This window comes from Lytechinus variegatus, chromosome 2 (assembly GCF_018143015.1).
Source record: "Lytechinus variegatus isolate NC3 chromosome 2, Lvar_3.0, whole genome shotgun sequence".
Taxonomy (NCBI): domain Eukaryota; kingdom Metazoa; phylum Echinodermata; class Echinoidea; order Temnopleuroida; family Toxopneustidae; genus Lytechinus; species Lytechinus variegatus.
Window position 1 is genome coordinate 37467805 of NC_054741.1, and position 22106 is coordinate 37489910.

General features: G+C 36.2%; 1 protein-coding gene across 5 annotated transcripts in view; it reads left to right on the top strand.

Annotated features, from left to right (window-relative positions):
• Nucleotides 1-15716, top strand: part of LOC121408022 (epithelial splicing regulatory protein 1-like) — a 42373-nt gene extending 26657 nt beyond the window's left edge. For 4 of the 5 annotated variants that reach the window (XM_041599322.1, XM_041599321.1, XM_041599323.1 and 1 more), the window contains 11 exons: nt 1852-1947; nt 4346-4400; nt 5990-6100; nt 6323-6455; nt 7509-7551; nt 7933-8030; nt 8820-9026; nt 9687-9947; nt 10209-10392; nt 10847-11271; nt 13596-15716. In XM_041599322.1, the coding sequence (XP_041455256.1) occupies nt 1852-1947; nt 4346-4400; nt 5990-6100; nt 6323-6455; nt 7509-7551; nt 7933-8030; nt 8820-9026; nt 9687-9947; nt 10209-10392; nt 10847-11271; nt 13596-13730 (1748 nt within the window). In that variant the 3' untranslated portion in view covers nt 13731-15716. Of the gene's footprint in view, nt 1-1851; nt 1948-4345; nt 4401-5989; nt 6101-6322; nt 6456-7508; nt 7552-7932; nt 8031-8819; nt 9027-9686; nt 9948-10208; nt 10393-10846; nt 11272-12117; nt 12251-13595 lie in introns of all 5 variants that reach the window. The other variant, XR_005968977.1, reaches the window with a different exon arrangement.
• The last annotated feature ends 6390 nt before the right edge of the window (nt 15717-22106 follow it).

Below are 22106 nucleotides of genomic sequence, written 5' to 3' on the forward strand. Positions count from 1 at the left end.
GCAATAGCGCATGAAAAAAACATCAAGGGGACGAAAATGCAAACAATGCAGAATGATATATTTAGATTTTATCTCCCCCGTTTCTCTTTCCTCTCTGATTTTTCTTTTGGTCTCTATACTAGCCCAGATTTGATTTGCCGTACGGTGGCAAGGATGATTAATTATCATGGTGCGAACTGAATCAATCATGTTGAACGTTTAATGTGAAGTTGTTTGTCACCATTTTGCAGTATCCACGATGTAAATTGCCTTTTCACTCTTTGGGATGTTTACGGAGAATCGGGTTTGGTTGAGCCACAAGTTCATACGCTGTTCAAAGTCAAAGTGGACTTAAAGTAGTCCACAAATGCCCATTGGGAGTGTGAAAACGTGTGACTTTCACGCTTTCCACATTAAGTTGGAACATGATAGATACGCGGGAAATAGTAGTATTTGCTGAGATGAATTTCGTGACTTACGAAAAACAAAACTGAGATAATTAAAGCTCACAAGGGATGCTGTGAGCGGAAACTTTGCCGAGGGATACGACGGCAGCTAGGGACGATTTGTCGCGACGAGCAGATATAACTTCTCCGAAGAATCAATTATGGCGCTTTAGGATTAAGAAGTATATGAAACGGCAGCAACAAAAATACTTTGAAGAAAAAAAAAGAGACAATAAAACATAGAATATCTTTTTTCGTTATTAAAGCAATTTGCACCCTTTTATCAAACATCGGGAGCTCCTTTTTGGTGGACACTTGCAACCTACGGGGATTTCGGGTTAGCTGTATTTTGCACCTTTTTAGGTTGCATGTAGTTGTATCTTTTGAAAACAAATATTAATGCACACTAAAGGGTAAAAAGTTGCGTTTTGCTAGGGTGCAAACGGGCGATTCCGGATGCAAACAGGAACAAACTTACCTTCTCGCATTAATAATCAGGGGCGGTGCCAAGGTGAAGGGAGACAGTATGGTTCCTTTATGGGAGGGGGTATAAGAATTATGGAATATGAGTATTTAAATAGGATGTTGGGTGTTGCCTCTTTTAAACCGTACAATTTAATGAAGTCAACTATAGGTTACTTTGTCACTAGCTCCCTCTCAGTACTATTTACTGCCCCACCTCTGTTGTTAAATGTCTATCATATCAAATAGTTTTATTGATGACTTTTAGCTATATCAATATTCAGTATTATCATCAAAATTTTATTTGTGCCTTATACGTAACGTTTAGGAATGTCAACATTCATATGTATTATCAAACCTTTATTTGTATTTTGTATTAGATCATGTTTGCCTAACAGTGGAATAATCTGAAGTGAACTTGGTCACGGAGTGCGACCCGTTTTGATATTCAAGCAATGAAAACATGTCGAGGGAGGGTTGATGCAATAATTTACTCTTTTTTTAGGAAGTCTAGCAACATTGAATTCGAAACGTCGCACCTTTTCATTTGCTCAGGCTTACATCAACTAATTCATCTCTTATCTTTATCATTTATTATGATGATTAACATCTTCTGCGCTTTGAATTCGCCTCTCAATAAAATTATTGCAGTTCAACAACATATAATCATTAAAGCACACCTTTTAATTGGAACTGAATTGTATTTATCACCAATTCTCACTGTCAAGTATACATTTTACTTAAAACAGTATTATGAACCAAAGTATAGGTAATTGGAGCTAATATAATAGCGAAATGCTAATTTGAGTTTAGCTCCAAATGAATGATGATACATTATGGCCTAACATTGTATAATGAGGCCTGATTTGTTTATCGGGCCTAAATGATTGATATTGATATATGCTTAGAAATGTATTATTTTGTTTAGGAAGTGCATTTCCTTGACGACAGCCTCCTTTCTCAGATTTGAAAATAGACGTGGGTAACTTTAACTACACAGAGACCGGCATTGATGAGTGCCGAACGATGGCCAGTATAGTCACCAAGATGATCTCAGATCGTAAGTAATACATCTAATCACGACAATTAATTCCTTCAGTCTGATAGAATTTGAGGATTATATTATACCAATGCTTTCTGACGTAAACGATACAATCCATCTTACCTGGATATTAGTTGTGAGTTTATAAAGGATAATTCACTACAACGGTACCATTGGTCAATTCCGAGATCACTTTGATCTAAAATTGTGACATAATTATGCAGCGAGAATATTCAGACACGTTTATTATACGACTCATCGTGCCGCAAACCAAACATCATAAAAATGAACATTATTGGAAATGAAACATATATATAGATACATCCGTGTAACTGTAATGCTATTTTTTTCATAACCTGTAAACATGTGAATATTGTTGGTAAATAAAATAATGTAAAATACAATCAAACTAGGCAATACTTTATCATCCTAATCACACCATCATAACACTGCAATCGGTAAAACAAACTTTATTTCCTTTTATATGGAATATGATCAATCAAAAGTTAATCGACATACCTTTACGCCGCAAGTAAAGAATATAATCTGTAATCACGTTGGAGTTACATTTCTTCTTTCTTTGTACATGAGTTATACTAATATTTACTTTTACTGCACCCTACCGGCTGGTTATACCCATTAGTTACTTTAAAAATGTGGTCACAATTTCTTCGCCTTTAATTGCCCCCACATCCGCCTCGTGACCCGAGGCGGCTGCACTACTACAACGTTGCACTAACCATGGACCTACTACTGACAGAGTAGTATAGACTTACGTATAATCACTTTGCTGGTGGGCGATTCATAAAGCTATATTCGTTAGTTAAGACCGACTTTAAGAACGACCGGTGAACCTTCCCTACGCGCTAAATAATCAGTGAAAATATATTAATGGTTAATGGAATATTTATCACAAGAAAGGATCACCATGTCGTTCTTAAAGTCACTCTTAACTTACGAACAGCTTTATGAAACGGCCCCCAGGTCAACCAAAGCCAAGAGACTGGGAAGATAGACCTTAGGCAGGGCACCACCTTGTTTTGTTCTCTTAACAAAAAGAACGGGTACATATATCATTTAATGTTCTGACCCCTACAAAATAATGTAAATGCGTGTGCTTCCTTTTATAACGCATGTACCTATATCAAATAATTCCGATTTCTGTGTTGAAAAATATCTTCTAAAATTGTAGTGAACACGGCAATGGATGAACGGAGAATGGACGTGAGAAGAAGACATGTGGCCCAAGAGCAATTTTAGCCATATCGATTGCGAGTGATTTTCAAATCCCATGATGCTGAGAATCACTCGCCTACTCATATGGAGGATTTGAACGACCCCCAATATATATAAAACACAAAAACTCGATGTTGTATTGGATTCCCAGGCCATGCTATCGATTACCATTAGAAATATTATTTCTTCCAAGTTTAGTCACGAACCGCAAAATCATCAAAATATTAGCGATAAAAGGAAGAATACAATACACACCAAACCCCTTGCTCTTCATTCTGTTGTTGGGTGATTAAGTATTTGTCGAATTCTAGACAAAATAGATAAAGAAGACAATCATGATGAATACAAATTTGAGCAATATTATCTGCATAAAAATGAGCTCAAATAAAAATTGAATAAAAAGATTAAGAAAAGAGGATCACCAATTTCAGATAGCATCTGATGCATATACTAATATTCTTTGAAATAATTAAATGTAGTACAACTTTATAAGGAAATATAAAAAGAACAGGAAGGTGATTGTGATATGGGCGTGGCACGGCGTGAGAGATTTAGGCCACGCTCTAGCCAAACCACTGGTCGTCTCGCCTAGTCACGTGTTAACAGCTGGGGGTTTCCCACCGCAACGAGGCGCCGTTTTACAACATGTGGCCAGTTTACACAAAGGTCCATGTCTATACAGCGTGTAGTGTAAACAAGCTCAATCATGGGGGCTGTTATCTATCAGGCATCACTGATATTGTTTTAACCAAGAGATGAGTGATTCTCTTTTTAATATATAAATCAGAAAATGATAGAAAAATCCTAATTTCACACGTGCATCGAGTTACTGTAGCGGTAACGAGATAACTTTAATCTTGATATCAAACTTGATTGTGGGAAAAATGCAAGATGTTATTTGGTTTCAAGACACCCATTTGCTTGATGTATTTTCGGGGATGAAATCCTTGAAAACAACGCTACAATTCTTGACCGTGGTAAAGAGGCTTGATTAAACAGATAAGAATATATTTTTTATATGATATTCCTTATGTTTTTGTTTTCCATGTCACTAATGACAAAAAATCTCATATGTACTTAGGGAAAAGAAAAGGCATCTCCCATATCATGTATAGACATACCTGTCATTAATTGATTTCTTGGTTCAATCTAATCTAATTTTACTTTTTTTTCTTTCCAGATCATCGGTTCATCAAACCGGATTATGTCACGAAGAAATACGAACCAGGAACATAGTAAGTCGGAAAAATGCATTCAACGTATTAAAATCAATTTTATGATAATGAAAATAAATTGTCAAATGTTATACAAAATGATTAACTCTATAGGTTACAAGTCACTCTAATCGACGCAATTCATGCACTAACAATATAGATATCGCAGTTATACATATTTTAAAAGAAAAAGACCCAAAACATAGATCATTGAAAGTATTTATGCAGCTTTTACATTATCATATACGTATGATAAGTATTCATATACGTATGAAAAGTACTTATGTAGCTTTTACATTATCATATACGCTGCTTGGAATGCTATGAATCCAGTGACCGGGTAATCATAATTGTGAAGCGCTTTGAACAGTTGTAGATTGATAAAGCGCTAAATAAATGCCAATTATTATTATTATTATTACGTTTACCAATTTGTAATCTAATTTCAAAATTATTGCTGCATTTAATGCAAAATTCCTAACTGAATAATGATTTACTGTATTTGTATATATTACGAAAAATATATGCGACTTCATTTGATATCGATATTTGTTGGGAATTTTACTAAGCCTATAGGTTACCCTTCACGCCTTTAAGGTCAGGTACTGTGAGGCGTTATAAATTTAACAATATTCAACAGCTGGAGTTTTTCTTTCCCTAAGATTTGGTTCGTTGATTTATTTTGGTTTCAAGTACACAGCCTAATTTGAGAGAATAATTGAAAATGGCAATTTAGAATATTGATTGGTAATAGAGTGTGCCAATAGAGAGTGGACCATTATCGTATTTCACAATTCTCTTTGAGTACAAATGTAATTGCAACTTTATTCGTCCATTAATATAAATGAAATAGAATAAAACAAAAAGTCGTTAAAGGAAATTACTTAACTTTTCCCATGTGGAGAACATACAAGGGGAGCCGGGTCGTTTCTTGAATAAGCAGCACACTTAGAGGGGTTAGACCTCTATGTTTCATCCTTTCCATCGCACGAGCATGCTACTTATGTATCTAATAAGTATTTAATTTCCACTCAGGCATTCACTAAAATGGTGTAAAGCTATCGTCTTAGAGTGAGTTTAAGGTAAACATCGGAGGAGTGTACTTCAGCCCGGCTTTCTCATAGCAAATATTGATTCATTCTTTGCTATATTTACATCGAGATTTGTTGCCTTTTTTTACCGGAACACTGGAACACATGTTCGCTAGGCCCCCTTTCAGATTGTTTTTTTCATTCCCTAGAGCTGCAGGCCTACATTGTATTTGTTAAGATTGATTGCATTTGCAATGGTTACTATTTTCAATCAATCACATAGGTCATTCATTCAATGAAAATTGTTACGTTTTTGAAACACTTTGGATATAAATGGTTCAGGTTTGCCACACTTGGGACAGAATTTACAGATTATATTTTTTTTTCAAAATTTCCTGGTCTGAAAGGGTACAAAGTTGCACCTATAAAGGTACTTCAAGACAGGAAAGGTGTTGTTAAATGACATAATTAATTTCGATGAAAGACGATTTATAAACGGGATAAGTACAAAACAAAGATTGATTTATACTAAGTTATTACAAACTCTCCTAACTAGAGTGTAATATTGTTTCATTATAGCGACAAGACAGATAGTATACCGGATGATACGGCGGTGAAAGCCCGCGGTCTCCCATGGCAAGCTTCGGATAGAGATGTCTTCCGTTTCTTCAAAGGACTCAACATTGCTAGGTGAGTTTCTTTTCTCCTCGCTTTTCGTGCCATTTTCCTTCCGTTGATTAAAACAAAATAACACGGACTTCCCTTAATTGTTTTGTCTAATTATTGAATGTATAATACACACAGTTCCACTACTCGGTGTTGATTTCTCATTTTTTCTGAAAATTTCACAGCATTTTTGTGTATTTTATAGATCAGCCTTCTTTAAAATGTCACATTTCTTTTGTCTTATAGGGGTGGTGTTGCCCTCTGCCTAAACACACACGGACGTAGGAATGGGGAGGTGATGGTACACTTCGAAAGTTCAGAACAGCGCGATATGGCCCTCCAGAGGCATAAACACAACCTGGGAAAAAGATACGTTGAGGTAAATAACATGTCTTCTTTAAAAAAAAATGGAGCACCACCCTCCCCCCTCCGCGAAGAGGAGAGTCCACCCAACTTTTGAGGAAAGAAGAGTGTTACTCTCCCGGGTGAGCTATTCTGATGCACCATTATACTCCCTGGTAACTCCTGATAAAATGGGATACCAGTAATACTTTACTCTCAAACGCATGGTTAAGAAACGAAAAATGTGAACCATTATAAATTTCAACAGAAGATATATTCATATTACAAATTATTTAAGTTTACAAAAGAAAATTATGAATAAGAAACCTAGGTGATATATTTTGGTGCTAGTCCCGGGTAGATGAAGTAGAGAAAATAAGGGGGAAAAAGGAAAATATAAATCTTCCTGTGTGCGATTGGTTAATCATTTATTTTGTTTATTTCATTTTATAATGGATAATTTTATGATCATGGCAACCTCTTTGAAGAGACATCATTGCGCATTATGTTAATTTCTTAATTTGTAAATTGTACAGAACACGACGCACTATCCCAAAATACAGCGTAATCAGTGAGTAGACACCTACATGAACATTTTATTGTCTGCTATGAAACCGGACATAAATCCTCGCTTGCTTAAAAAAAACAGTTATGACTTAATAATGCCTTGAATACTGGAGTCCACTTATGGTTTACGATCAGAATAGAGATAAACGGAATACAAGGAACTGCGGTTTTATGTTTTCGAGCAGAATTCATAAAATCTGCCATTCAAGCTTAATGTACAATTGATCATTTCTGTTTCTCGACTATTTATCAATTAAAACTTTGCGAAATGTTAAAAGCTACTAAAATTGAAGGGTGTGGCCGGCTGACAGAAATGTATCACTGAGATTTCTGAATTTCTAAATGATAAGTATTTTCATTTTGAAACGGGGCCCATACATTGCTGTGTGTGTTCAGTACAGTAACAAAAAGGATTGTTTGAAACTTCTTTCTTTGCCTAAAAAGTAGATTGGTTAAAAACCTGGTTACGTTTTTTATGAGGTCAGTTTCAAGCAATCACTCATTTTTGTCTGAATTTTTGCAGGTATTCAAAGCAACGGGAGACGAGTTTATCCGCGTGGCTGCTGGTATGTATTTCCTTACTTCTAGGTATTTTCTTGTCTCTATCTAAATATATACTTTTGTACTGCAATGGTATCAGGATATTGCCTTCATTGATCCGCCCTCATTTTGGTCAGTTCATGGTAAAATATGTGTATCTTATTAAAATCATTTCCAAATCATTTCAAATAAGGAATTTCTCTTTCCATGCATAGGCCTCATGGAAGATAAGCTGCACATAGCAGGTACTCATTATAATTGAAAAAAATCATGTAAAATACCTGCAACTAACAAATCATTAGCACTACGTAATAATTTCAATTATATAACGTTGTAAGAAATATATTGATACTTAAGATTGAAGTACTGACAGTGACAAAATTACTTATTTATTTTACCATTTACAGGGACATCGAAAGAGGCAACACTCTTTTTAGCTAGAGATGATGGACATATCATTGTGCGCATGCGTGGTCTACCATTTAAAATCGAAGAGAAAGATGTGGTATGTACTGACATTATTTTCTTTTCCGTAACGAAATAGGAAACAATAATTCTTGTAAAGATACGTTTCAGCTAGCACTCTTAACCAGTGGTTTAAAATATCTGAATGGTTGTGAAAAGGTGTGGTGAATGATTTTCAGGTAATGAACGAAGGTGGAGGAAGTGATAGAATGGGAGAAAGGGAGAGAGAGAGAGTGGGGGGGGGGGTGGAATGTATGTGCTTGAACATGAATCAAACCAACTGATGAGAAATGAGAGAGAGAGACCGAGACTAATGTTACATGGCTAATTAGCAAAATGTAATTATAGAATACTAACAACAAAGGAAATGTATTGCGATAACCATTATCTTTTGTCTAGTACCGGAATTAGCTAACGGGATAGAAAGTCGACCTACATGCACACTGCCATTTGGTCAATTCAAATACCAACCCATCATTCAATAGCCCCGTACGCACAACTTGTGTACTTCACGGATGTTATGTCAGATCAAAGAGTAAAAAATAATGTCCAACCATTTACCAAGGATATGTTTACTCACAAAAACTTTTACTGATGTATTAAAGGATCTTCTGCTGAAATAGTGGAGAAAACTCATCTCGACATTGCAACATCTAGAGTCTTAAGTCATTTATATTGCGTTAACCATTAAGACAGTATAAAAAAAACTATAGTGCAGTTGTGTTAGCGAGTGTACATCATGGACGGTCACTTGGAACAAAACCTACACTTTTGCGAGGACTTTTTAAATTGACTTACCTACAACAACTTCTGATTTTCACCCTTGCAGGTTGAGTTCTTTGGACCGGATATTCCCCTCGCAGGAGGAGAAGACGGAATCCTCTTCGTGAAGCACAAGAGCGGCAAGATGACAGGAGATGCCTTCGTGCTCTTTGGCTCTGAGGACGCGGTGTCCAAGGCACTTGCCAAGCATCGGGAGTACCTAAAGAACAGGTATATTGAGATCTTCAGAAGCACCACTGCCGAAGTTCAACAGGTGAGTGACCAAAGGCATTTAAATTGTGTTTCAAACCAATCCAAAATATAAAGTGCCCATTCTCTCTCTCTATATGCCACTAATTCTGAGTAACATTGATAGACACTTACCGTAGGGCTTAGGGCAGTACAGGCGACTCTATAATTTTCCCAATCCAAAGAGAAGTAAAAGTTTGTTTTCCGTAAACCTCCAACCTATGTTTATTTTAAAATCTTGATGATTTTCTTTCAAACGATTTTTAAGGAAAATAGGCCTATGAATCAATTTTATCGTCGGAACAAATATGCTTCATTTTGAAAACCTAATATAAGGGTCAGAATCTACAAAGACGATTTTAAGGATATACGTTCGCAGTTTTCTATGGTTAAGTTTTAGGTTTAATTACTGGATGGCTCTCATTGACTGTATTTATCAACATATCCTTTATTATTTACATAAACGGGATAAAGATTGGAATAGACTTAGGTTAAACAAAAATTCGATTATATTCGTTTGTACACATTTCCACTGCCAAATACCGACTCATACTTCACACAATTGACTTAAACGATTTAAAAAAAAGGCCTTGGAAGGGAAAAAGATTGTAAGTCTATCATGATAAGGCGAATTTCGAATGAAACTCCTATTTTGCATCTCTTTCTCAATTTTTTTGTTTGACAGGTCCTCTCTCGTGTCCAATCCGAGCCTATCATGCCAGACATCCCCCAGCAACCGATCATGCCCCCTACTATGATCCCCATCCCCATCCACGCCATGCCCCCTCCTCCACCCCAGCACTTCATTACTGCAGGGGTAGTGCGTGACTGCATCCGAATGAGAGGCCTCCCGTACAACGCGTCTATCGAAGACATCATGAACTTTCTCGGGGAGGCAGCCCAGTACATTCGGCCTCATGGAGTCCACATGGTCCTAAACCTTCAGGTAAGATATTTCAAATATAATTTCACCCGTTCCAAACGATCATGATTGAATCATTGAGGCTTCTAGCTACCTCCATGCTTCACTTTAATACAATAGGGCCAAAAGTTTGATTCTCTCATAGTATATCATCAGAACATTTTAAAAGTGCAACCACTCGTCTGTCCTGTTCAAAAGTAATTTAACATTTTCATTATTTTACACTAAAGAGTATTATGATGAGCGTTCAATACCTATTTTAAACATTATCATTTCACGTACCAGGGTAAGCCAAACGGTGAGGCGTTTATCCAGATGACGTCTGCAGATCGTGCCTGCTTGGCGGCACAGACTTGCCATATGAAGTACATGCGGGAGCGTTATGTAGAAGTCATGCAGTGTTCGGGAGATGAGATGCAGATGGTGCTGACGAGTGGTATCCGCAACGAGAAGGCACCACAGCCACAAAGTAAGTACTTTTAGCGTTTGCAGACGTTCTGAAACAATACAATAACCATGATGTTCAAGATGCATGCTTAGTTAGGAAGGTTTTAGAAGATATTAGGCCACAGAGACAGGATTATCATTTGTCTTTTAGATGTCTAAACTTGAACATATCGCATTTAGCGAGATAATGATTACATTTATCGAAAGCTAAATATCTAATAGATAAGAAAGTTGTGATTCTAGCATTCTGAAATGTGGTCAAACAATGATTAAAAATAGTACAAATTAGTAAAATCATGTTCTTGAGATGAAAGTATTTAAACGACCATTCCAAATCTGGAAATGATATTGAATTCAAGACTGTCTATGTTTATTGCCCCTATAGATGTAAAATGGAAAATGGTTGCTTTCAAAGAAAATAATGGAAAAGTGTTAACGATTTAACCAGTTTGTTCTTACTCTTGTTTCTTCCACAGTAAACGCAATATCCCCGACCACTCCAATCCCCTACCCTCCACCACCTCACCATCCTCACGCCCAGCTCACCCACCCAGGTCAGATGCCACCGGTGAGTGCAGGTATGGTGCCCTCCATGCCACACATTCCAGGTCACGCCAGTCCACACGCCGCAGCCGTTGCAGCCGCAGCGGCCGGTCATCCCCAGCTCCCACCCGGCGCCACTTTCTTGCACCAACAGCAATTGATGTACGTACATCCGGGGTTCCCAAGTCCGCCCGTGTCGCCAACGGGGCACCAACTTTACTACCCAGGCGCCACTACCGGAACTAACGCTGCAGCCGCGGCGTTTGCGGCCGCACAGAGCAACGCCATGATTCGTCTACGAGGACTTCACACAGGCGCAACCGCCCAAGATGTTGCGAAGTTCTTCCAGGGCTATGGGGTAAGTTATTAATGTTTTCTTTCTTCCTGTGGTTATTCTCGGATTCAATGTTCTTTGTTTATAAAATGTTTGGTCGTGAGGTTATTAACTTTACTGTGGTTAATAAATGTCTTTGAAAAGCTGTACTTGCAATAATTACAATAATGATATCATAACCCCATGCTTTAATTTGAATGCTTTTGTAATTGAGTGGTAGAGACTCTGTTTCACTGAGCTGTTTTTTCGTGACAGTCTAGGAATCATTAACAATATAGAGGGAAAGGATATCTGTTGGTGTAGCTCGAAAGAGCCTAGCTATATAGCAATAGAGAATTGGGGGTCAATGAAAATTGTCATATGTGAACAATACTGTCTTTATTGGGCTCATTTCTACAGATGAAATAAGTGTTAGTGTAAATCATGAAAACCAATAAACTAGTGCATGAGTTGCTCGAAATTCACAATGGTTGCACCCACTATTTCTCAATAAACTTGATTGATCTGTCGTGAATAATAAGCTTCTATTTTTTGATAATACATAATGCATGAGTGCACGTTCTCAACCCTTCATCGCTCTGCACATTATAAAGGACTATAATGGAACTATAATGTCGGCTATTCTGAAGAAGGGTATATAATCATTCTTTCGTTGGAATGATTTTAGAAATATCACCATGTGGATAATGTGATAAGGAAAAACACAGCATGCATCAAAATGCTAACAAGACTATATTTTCTGATGATATCGTATTTGTATGGATTGTGGTTTTGTATGGGTAATTTCACCATCATTTTACTCATGGAGAAAAAATGAAAATAATTAACATTTCAACCACTATTATTGTTTCCTAACCACCCCCTTCAAAGGGATTACAATTGGCCCGTGGAACGGAGGCGTGGCAATGACGTGGCGATCAGGGGGGCCTGGAGGGGGTCAACCTATTACCCCTCTCTGGCTCCTAATTTTTATACAGGGTGATGAACTCTAACTATGCAATAGGTACAATAGACAGTTAAACACTAACTGTGCTTTCTTTACGGTGTTGCCTGGTGTCAAGCTGCATGGGTTCCTGGTGTTTGGTTATATAATGGTCACTGGTGCCTGGTGGTTTGGGGGTGTAATGTTCATTGGGTCTTGGTGTCTGGTATACTGTTCATGGGCCCCTTGATCTGGTGTATATATTGGTCATGCATAATTACTTGGCATCAGGTGTATTTTTTCATGGCTTGATGTATTTGGTGTGAAATGGTGATTTACCCCTGGTGTAGGGTTTTTGAATGCGTTAATTCGGTGTTGGGGTATAATGCCTATCACTCCCAATACCACTGGGTTCTTTGTGGGACAGGGTGCTACCATGCATTTGAGGTTTCAGGTGGAAGGAACAAGGGGACACACGAGTTGCCATTGGTGTTGGTCATGATCATGTGCTGGTGGAGGAATGTTAATCGGATGCTCTGATATACGAAGTAATAATACACGGCACATTTATTGCACTTTTTTCCTTACGCGTTTCACTCTGGAACATACCATGAACCTGTTCACATTGTAGCCATCTATCACATTGTCATTCCTCATATTAGTTTAGTGCTCCTTTTAAATAACTGTTATCATTTAGTTTGAGAAAACAAATGTGAAGACTTCCTGTTGACCAATACTCGAAATTGATAGCTCATAATCCTAGCATGTTTTTCTTTGGGAGATTTAACTTTGGATAATATTTATTAATTGGTGGCATATTTCAGTCTTCATTCAGTGCTGAAGTTGTCAAAATAACGATTCCTTTCTAAAACCATAGTAGTCTTTTCATCTACAGGTATTTCAGAGTTCTGTAATGAATATCCCAATTATATTGGAAAGCCATCTATCCGAGCAGTCATCGGCATCAAACTTGTTTTTATGTACATTCTCTCATTATTTTCACTAGCTCTTAGACATCCATCGATACATTATAGATCGCGATATCATTTAGTTGGCGATTTCCATGAAACAACCCAAAGTAACAATACAGATATTGCTGTGATATTGTTTCAAACTTTTAAATGACCAAAATATATTTACTACAACAGCAACAAATGGATTTGTGGGAATTTCTGTATATTTTATTTACAAATCACAAAGGTTAGAAAACATGTTTCATTTCACAGCCAAAATTTCAAATGGACAAAATTTTGCCATTAAATTCCTTCTTCGGTAACTAGATTTTGCACTCGCAATTTCATTTAGGTTTTCAAAACTTGAATGTTTCGGATTTGTTTTAAGTTTTCCGGATGGAGATTACAACTAATTCATAAAGTTCGAATTCATATGTTTAATAAATATCTTTTTGCAATTCTCGCATGTTTAGGTACCTCCAGAAAGCGTTCAAGTGAGTCAAAACGGAGAGGCTGTGGTCCCATTTTCTTCTCAAGACATTGCAGTTCGTGCCCTGCAAGATCGACAACGGCAATTCGCCGGCAAAATGGAACTATTCGTTGCCTAAAGACGAGTATGAGGGGAAAGACGGGAAAGATTTATCGTCTGCTATTGTGTGGGACTAAATAAAATGACTTGCTTGGTCGCTTTGCTCAAACTCAAAACGTTTGTGTATTTGCAAACAAATACATTGAGAAATAAATGCTTGAATTTTCCAACCGCTCTTACTAATTTTTGTATGGTAAAGCCCTTTTGCTCATTTGCGTGTGTAACACGACATCACCGGCGAGTTTTGATTGGCCAGTTTTGATTATCACGTGCTTTATTCATGCGCCAAAACGCCATTGCGCAGCAATAAAAATATCCTACCGAGCCCAATATATAGGAACTATTATTTTGGCGCCAAAACGTATACATTTTCAAAACTGTCAATAAAGATTGGAAAATTTCAGCATTTATTGTGTTCATGCAAAATAAAAGTGAGTTTGGGTACCCATGACAATGGCTGATATATTATTTAATAAAGAATGAGCTTGCCAGGTTTGCTCGGTTGGTTTACATTTCCAGTAAATACATTGTTCTTTTTAAAAGTGTTTTTCACCTTTTTCGACACAGTAATGATGTGTTTCTATATGCTAAAATGTGTGCAAAGTTATTGTCTTTATTGTGTTTCAAATTCATTTTAGTCGCGTACATCTCCTTTCATCCAACTCCTTTAAATGTAGCATTTTACTCCAATTTGATTTGTTTTTTTGAAATCTCTTTTTTTAAGGCAAGATTAAGATTAATCATTTTGATTCAAATGAAGCCTTATTTTTCAGCTCATATTTTTTAAATTGAATTTCTCATTGATTCAAAACATTGATGGTGTCATCCACGTATAAAAAAAGGAACACAACACTGTTGTACATCACTACCCACTCTTAAACACAACTCAATTTGCAAACTAGAGGTTATTTCTTCATGCATGCGTTCTTTTTTCTTCTGATATATTGTATTAGCCTTGATTGTAAATGTATTCGTCCATTATCAGTACAAATAAAATTAAAATTACAATATTTTATTCTTCAAAAGAATAGAACAAAGTAATAGAATAGGACAGAAACCCTCGGTATAAAGAAATGAAAATTAAAGGAGAAAGAGGACTTGCCAGCAAATGAAATAATTCTGACGTTTTAGATGAACTTTCCGATTTATCTTTAAAGTCAGGAGTGTGGCTGGCTTGCCGTTTAATGGAAAACAAAATGTTTATTAAAGAAGAATATAATAACTTTTATAAATGTACTCTTATGAATAAAACCATTGTAGACAAATATAGCAATTCGTACATTATTAATGTTGTAAGTATGTATTGCTATGTTTTTGTAGACTAGTACTAGCATTATTATCAAGTTCTGCATTTTGTAAATAGTTTTCGCCTTGTTGCGAGTTGGCAACACCTAAATGTGCCTTATATTGTTATTAGACGGTTGCCTTCCTTAACAAGCTGCTCCTTTAAGAAAGACTTCCTTAATTTTGTAAAATATATAGTCATTTTCTTCCTTATTTTGATATGTACACATGAATGTGTAAATTTGCATTTTTGTAATGCGTGTTTGTACGACAAAATCCGTACGTCTTCCTAATGTATGATATTTAACAGTTAACCAATATCGTCTGATACTTGGTTGCATTTACGTATGCCTCTTTGTGTGTTAAAAGCCTTTGAATAATTAAGTAATAATTATTTTATAATCATGAATTTTGATATGGTTCTAAAGTGCCTATAGCGCTGGACGCCAATTATTGAGCTCATACAGGCTTCCAAAGTAATAACATGTGTAGAATTATCAGCAATAAATATACGCTGAGTAAATTTAATATTTTTCTGTTAATTGCATTGAATATTGAATAATAGTGATGCATTTGTTTTAATCAAATTTTATTCAAATCAAGCATTCGGAACCGGGCAGTATTCTACCGAATAATGTTTTTGTTTTCTTCAACACAGAATTTGCTCTATTGCATTGATTTGCATACTTAGCCATAGCAGATGAAAGTAGGGAAGAGAAGTTGTTTAAAAAAAATTATGTTCATTCCAGGGTTAGCGTTGCGAAAATGGTAGTTGATAATGAGAAGAAAAAAAGAGCTGGGGCAGAGAAAGACATTTACTATTTGAATAAAGGCGGGGCCGCGATAGTGGGTTTTATTTGTGGAAGGGTGAAGTAGGACGCTCATACTGCGATCTTCATGTTAATTATTGCTCATACGCAATTGTTTGGTTCTTCAAAGATTTGTTGACATTCCAAATAAATATCATGAAATGGTTTCTTTTAAAACGCCTTGACGCTCATGTGATGTACTGGGCAAGAGTCTCGAATGAATTCATTGAATCCTTACCTCTGCGGAGGGTTATTAATTGGTACCGTGTTGATGATAGCTTCTATAGCTAGAAAGATAAATGTATGATATTTGAAATTACGAACATAAGTAGATTACTTGTAGTATATTTCGAATTAAAATTTTAGATGTATAGAAATTGGTATTTAGAATGAAGTACGCGATGAATTTCGAATATAGAATATAAATTTAGATTATTAGAATTTTTATAAGAGCGAATATTATGTAATCATTGCCTTACGATTATGTGAAAAAAATATTGCTTTAGAATATTACATTGTATAATTCATTGATTTTTTGCATGAAATGTGAAAGGCAAAAAAATCTATAGAGATTTCAAATGTATATTTTTGTTTTGTTTTAAAAGTGCACTTGCCACGCATTTACATTGTATACACACTCTCGTCTGTATTGTATTACTCTTCTATTATATAGCACTTTTCTTTTTGTCGTTTATAAATTCAATATAATTTCTAGATTTATTTTGCTTCTTAATTATTAGTTTAAGATAAAAAGAGGTTGAAAACATATCCACATTGTAAATATATGTCATTTAACAAATGATTATATTCATTAAAACATTTTTCCAGCTCAAACATAATGGCATTTTCATAGTCCCTTTGAGCCCCCCAGAAACCAATAAAAAAAACCTTTAATGGTGCAAAAAAAATTCATGCGAAATAAATAAACTCGCACTCTTGATAATGACTAAAAGGTGTAATTTTCGAAACGGATGTAATAAGTTTGTCTATGCAAATTGAACCATTCTTGCTGTGTGACGTAAAATTTCGCCAGATTATGTAAGCACACAACGGCCGATATTCACAAGGAGGAGAAAATTATCGCTCAAAACATGGACCCGAATAATACTATGCTCAAAATATTGGGCTCTAATACTTCCTTCATATCTTATTGGAGATCTCTGTTACATTTAGAAAACTAGATCATGAAATAAGTGCTTTGGGTTAAAGTATGACTTTCTTTGTACTCATCTGCCTTGGATCAGAGTTTATATCCTTATTTTGTTATAATTATTATTCTAATATTTGTTGTGTTCATAATCTCTCTGGTATTTTTACATCTCTACGTGTTAATTACATGGTTACGTACTCAACTCCGGTAGATATTATGTTAATTTGGTCGCTATAGTGCTTTGTTATTCTTTATTATTAGTCAATTGAATCTTCAATTTAGGTATGGTACAGTATAGTTAGGTTGATGATACCTAGAAATACCTGGAATATTTCTCAATATGTCTATGTTTTCATCTGTTTTCCCCTTGTAGTGGAAAATTTACCCTATTTTTACCGCAGTATCATGATCATTGCAAAAACCTCCCCCTTTTAAGTATGAAACACACTTACTCTTTCACCATCCCCCTTTCTCTACCTCTCGTAAAAAACTCATTTCAACTCCCACCCCAAAAATATCAGAATTCTTCTAAATACATCCGGAATTTCATAAATTGTATACCATATTGAATACAACATCCCTCATAAAGATGTCGTGTATCGAAATTATTATAATCGTTATCTCCCGACCTCTAAGGCCAACTTAAGGGAGTTTTTTTCGTCTTATATTTTCTGGGGCGTTTTAAGAGGATGCTGACACAGGGTTGATTGTTCAAGTGGAATGTATTTCAGTTCACAAGAAAAAGACATAAAATCTAAAGATTTTTAATGGTTAGGGAAAAAACTTTTTGTCGTGTTAAAAATTGTGTTTGGTGAAATATGTGGAGCGTCATTTGAGAATCAGTAAATGTCACATTTTTCACGCTCTGAAGATTAACATATAAAACCACCACGACTGTAAAAATTTCGGGGCAATGTCCATCTTTTGTGAAATGAAAGAAGAACATTACATCGCTATGTATTCAACACTTCAGTAATGCGGATTCTATTTTTTTTTTATTAATATTCTTAAATGTGGTGTTTCATGGTCTGTTTAATATATGATTTATCGTTGATCTTCAGAGCGTGAAACGATTCTAAGTTTGGCTCCCTATTTCTGCGCCTATTTGAATTGTAGTTTAATTTACTGAGGATGGGTTTCTTTTCCTGGTAGTAGGGTTGAGTTGGTACTGTGGATAGACCATATTTTTTTTTAATGAAACGCCAGGGATACAGGGTATACTAAAAAAATGTGTTGGGTCACGCATGCGCAGTGACGCTATTCACATGTGCTACGCATGATAGTGCAATATTGTCGTGTTGAAAAAAAGGTGAAATTATGAGAAATTTATGGCTCAGATAATTAAATAGAGAGATTGTAGTAACTCGAAAATGCCAGGGAAAGATTTTGAATTATGTATCAGATATTTTTAACAGAAAATTCGAATGGGAAGATGTTTAAATTTAGAGTCCAGTACAGATGATAAATTATATGGAATATACATATTTTTTCAACGTATAGAATGTTAAAAGAATTAATGTTGAAGAAAGCATGTACCGACAGAGTATTATTGTATTATTATTAAACATATGTAATTAAATAATGAGTTGTGAGTATAATTTGGAATTGCGATGACTGTTCAGTCTGAGATATCAGGCGTGATGTAGATATGAACAAAATGTTGATGAATGTAACCTAATGCAAGGGTAATATTGGCAGAATCCCAGCTGTGAAAGTGAATATGTCTATCCTGATACAGTCAAATTCCTACTGATTTACATTCGATTAGTCCCGATTATTAATTGAGAATTCCTTGCATTATTCATTTTTTAGCAAGCTTCGAATAAAACTTCACAAATTATGTATAGATAAAAGCATTGCGTGTGTTTGTTTTGTTTATATAATTATCGCTGTCAACATCCTCCTTATCGCCTATTATGCTCCGTTGGGGTGGAAAGTATAGAGTAGTGTGGAATGTGGGGGTGCATGAGAGAGAGAGAGAAGAATGAGGAGGTTGTTTGGGGTCCCAAAACTATCAATCCGAGTTCTTCAATGTTATTTTGCACTATACCACCTTTTTGTGTTTGATTTGGTTTGAATAATTACACTATACTATCCATAGTTAAACCTCGATTTTAAACCAGAGTTTAAATGAAATCTGAGTTCAGTATAAGGACCAAGTTGTGTATGTATGGGTAGTAATCCTGTTCGCGAATGTCCGAGCCCGGTTAGTGGATTAAATTCAAATTCAGATTACGAGGAGCACCGGGTGAGTCACAACCACACGGCCCCACTTTTGCGATTCAATGATAAGTGAGTACCTGGGGGGCGTTTCATCAATATTTTCGTCCGACAAGTTGTCAAATCTGACAACTTTCCTGGATTCTGATTGGTTAAGAAGCACTGTTACTATAGTAACTGTCGGATAAAACAGGAATTGTCGGATAAAACGTCAAGAAACGCTCCCCCGATTGTTTAATTCCAAGACTGTGTGTGTGTGTGTGTGCGCGCGCGCACGTGAGAGAGAGGGAGATAAGAGATTTTCAGAAAGGTGTTTAACATCAGACTAGGATGGGAGGAAGACGGGTTTATAATAGGAATTATGTATATTGTTCTCTTTCCTCATTCCATTAGACAACATATTGAAATAAAAAAAGAGTCGCCAAAGATGTGCATGTATGGTTTATACAAAAACACATTATTTATTTATATGTGGGATGAGGGTGTGCGTGTCGGCCTGTTTTGTCTCTTGATCAGCACTTACTTTTAAAAAGCTCATAAAGAATCATTTGCGCAAATATCGGAAATAGTTATATGGATAAAAGTAGATGATAATCAATGAGAACACATGGACTTTAACTACGATTGATTTACAGATATATTTTCCATATGCTTACTTTGCTAAAACACTCTCGAACACCATTGCCACCCCCCCCCCCCACCCCGACACACCTACACCATTGCGATGATATCTGCTTTACATGAAGCAGTGATTTGCATGAAATGGCTTAGTCTTGACTTTCCCCCTTCCAAAATTCATTGAAATGCTTGGAGAGAGTGTGGAAGAACAAGTATGAAATGTGAAATATACATACCCTTTCTGTGACAAAGTCCCGGAGGGGCCACTTACATTGACGAGTGGATACCATGCGCGACCAAAAAAACACGTAAAAAGGATGTCTTTTTCACGATAGGGCACGTTACGTACGTAACGTGATAAGGGTGCCAAAAACACAAAAATAATGAAAAAAGGGTATCTATTTCGCTAGGAAAATTACGTGTTTAGGGTCTAATTTGCGGGGATGATAAAACAAAATTAAAATGTTTTATAAAGGATGTCATTTTTGCCCCAACACTTCGTGTTTAGAGTCCGATTTGCACGAGGTGTAGAAGTGGGGTCGTACTAAACCAAATAAGGTAAAGCCGACGACCGAAGGAACCGTAACAATAAAACATTCCTGTACTTGTTTAGGGGTCCATTTCAGGGAATATTTGCCAAGAGTATCGTTTTTGTTTCCAATACTTGTTAAGGGTAGGGTTTCACACGCCAATACTTGTTCAGGGGTTCATTTTCAGAATATGGAAATTACGTGTTTAGGATGCTTTTCGAGACCCCTTGGTCGCGCATGGTATCCTCTCGTGAATGGAAGTGCCCCCCCCCCCCCCGGGGTGGACAAAGTTCGTGAAGGAAAATAAGAAAAAAATATCATCACCGCTCGCTACTGTTCACCATTTTCGATTGTTGTTTTTTTGTTTTCGATTTTTCCCCAATTTTGTGAGCGAAATTCAACCCTCTCTCCCTACCGCTCCACGACCGCTCCAACAACGCTCGGGCGGTGTGACCAGGCCTATACGGGAGACGTCTCCAATAAACTTTTGTTTGCATTTATTTTCATTTTATGTCCTCATGTCCAGCTGGTAATAAATAACCTAAAAGTTGTGTTTTACCTATGGTTAAGATGCTCATTCGGGTGGCAAAGTTGTTTTATAAAAGTTACAGGGCATCTTTTTACTTTCATAGACTAAAAGTATGAGAAATTTACAGGAAGATAAGTTTGTTTTCGCCTCTATTCTTAGACACAGAGTGAACAATCAGGTTTCTGCGCAAACATACCTCTGCGAGTTTTACCAAAATGAAGTGTGTATTACGGCACATTTTGGTAAATTATCAAATGTGCAGTAACTATGTTACAACACATTTGGTAACTGTACATTCATTCGTGTCGAGTTCAAGACGCATGGCTTCACCTCCATCATTATCACCTTTATTATATTTGTCACCACTACTACCATTTTCATCATCAACAGCAGCATCACCAACACCATCATTATCATCACCGTCTTCACAGTGGTAGCAGCTTCATCATCATCATCATCATCATCTTGGTAAATTATCAAATGTGCAGTAATTGTTACAACACATTTGGTAACTGCACATTCGGGGCGTCATCATCATCATCATAATCATACTCGTCATCATCATCGTCATCATCATCATCATCACATCATCATTAATCATCATCTCCATCATCATCATCATCATCATAATCACCAACATCATAATTATCACCATCAACATCATGATTATCGTATTTTTGGACCTTGTTCACAACTATGTCAATAAAATATAAGTACATCAGTGGTAAAATCAGAATTTATTAATGCGAGAGGGTGGAACGTTTTGGAGAATATGGTTAGCATTTTACTTGCTTTTGTGTACTCTGTTAAAAAAAAGTTTACTAACCTAACTTAGAAATTAAATTTGACATTTGAGACACCATTGGGCACTGGTGTGAGCCTGCTGTTGAGGTTCAGGAGGGGGGGGGGGGTTATGACCTCAAAATAGGCGCACATTTCTTTTTTATTTCTTTTTATGAACAAGCAAATGCCTTGCAAGTGACATAAACATTTAAAAAAAAGTGGCATAATACAATCTTCTCACATACACATCTATTCATTTCTCAAATGTACGAGTCTCATTAAGCTCATATCAAATACCAGAAGCAATCATTGCCCATTTCCTTGGGAGAAAATTATCAAAGATCACTTTTCTCAATTTCGTTTTCTTCTTTTTAGCCTAGTCCTTCTGGTGGTCAACCCATTGGAGTCATCACACAGTAAATCTCACACATTCCTGAAAATACTTGAATAACAAGATATAACACAAAATGGC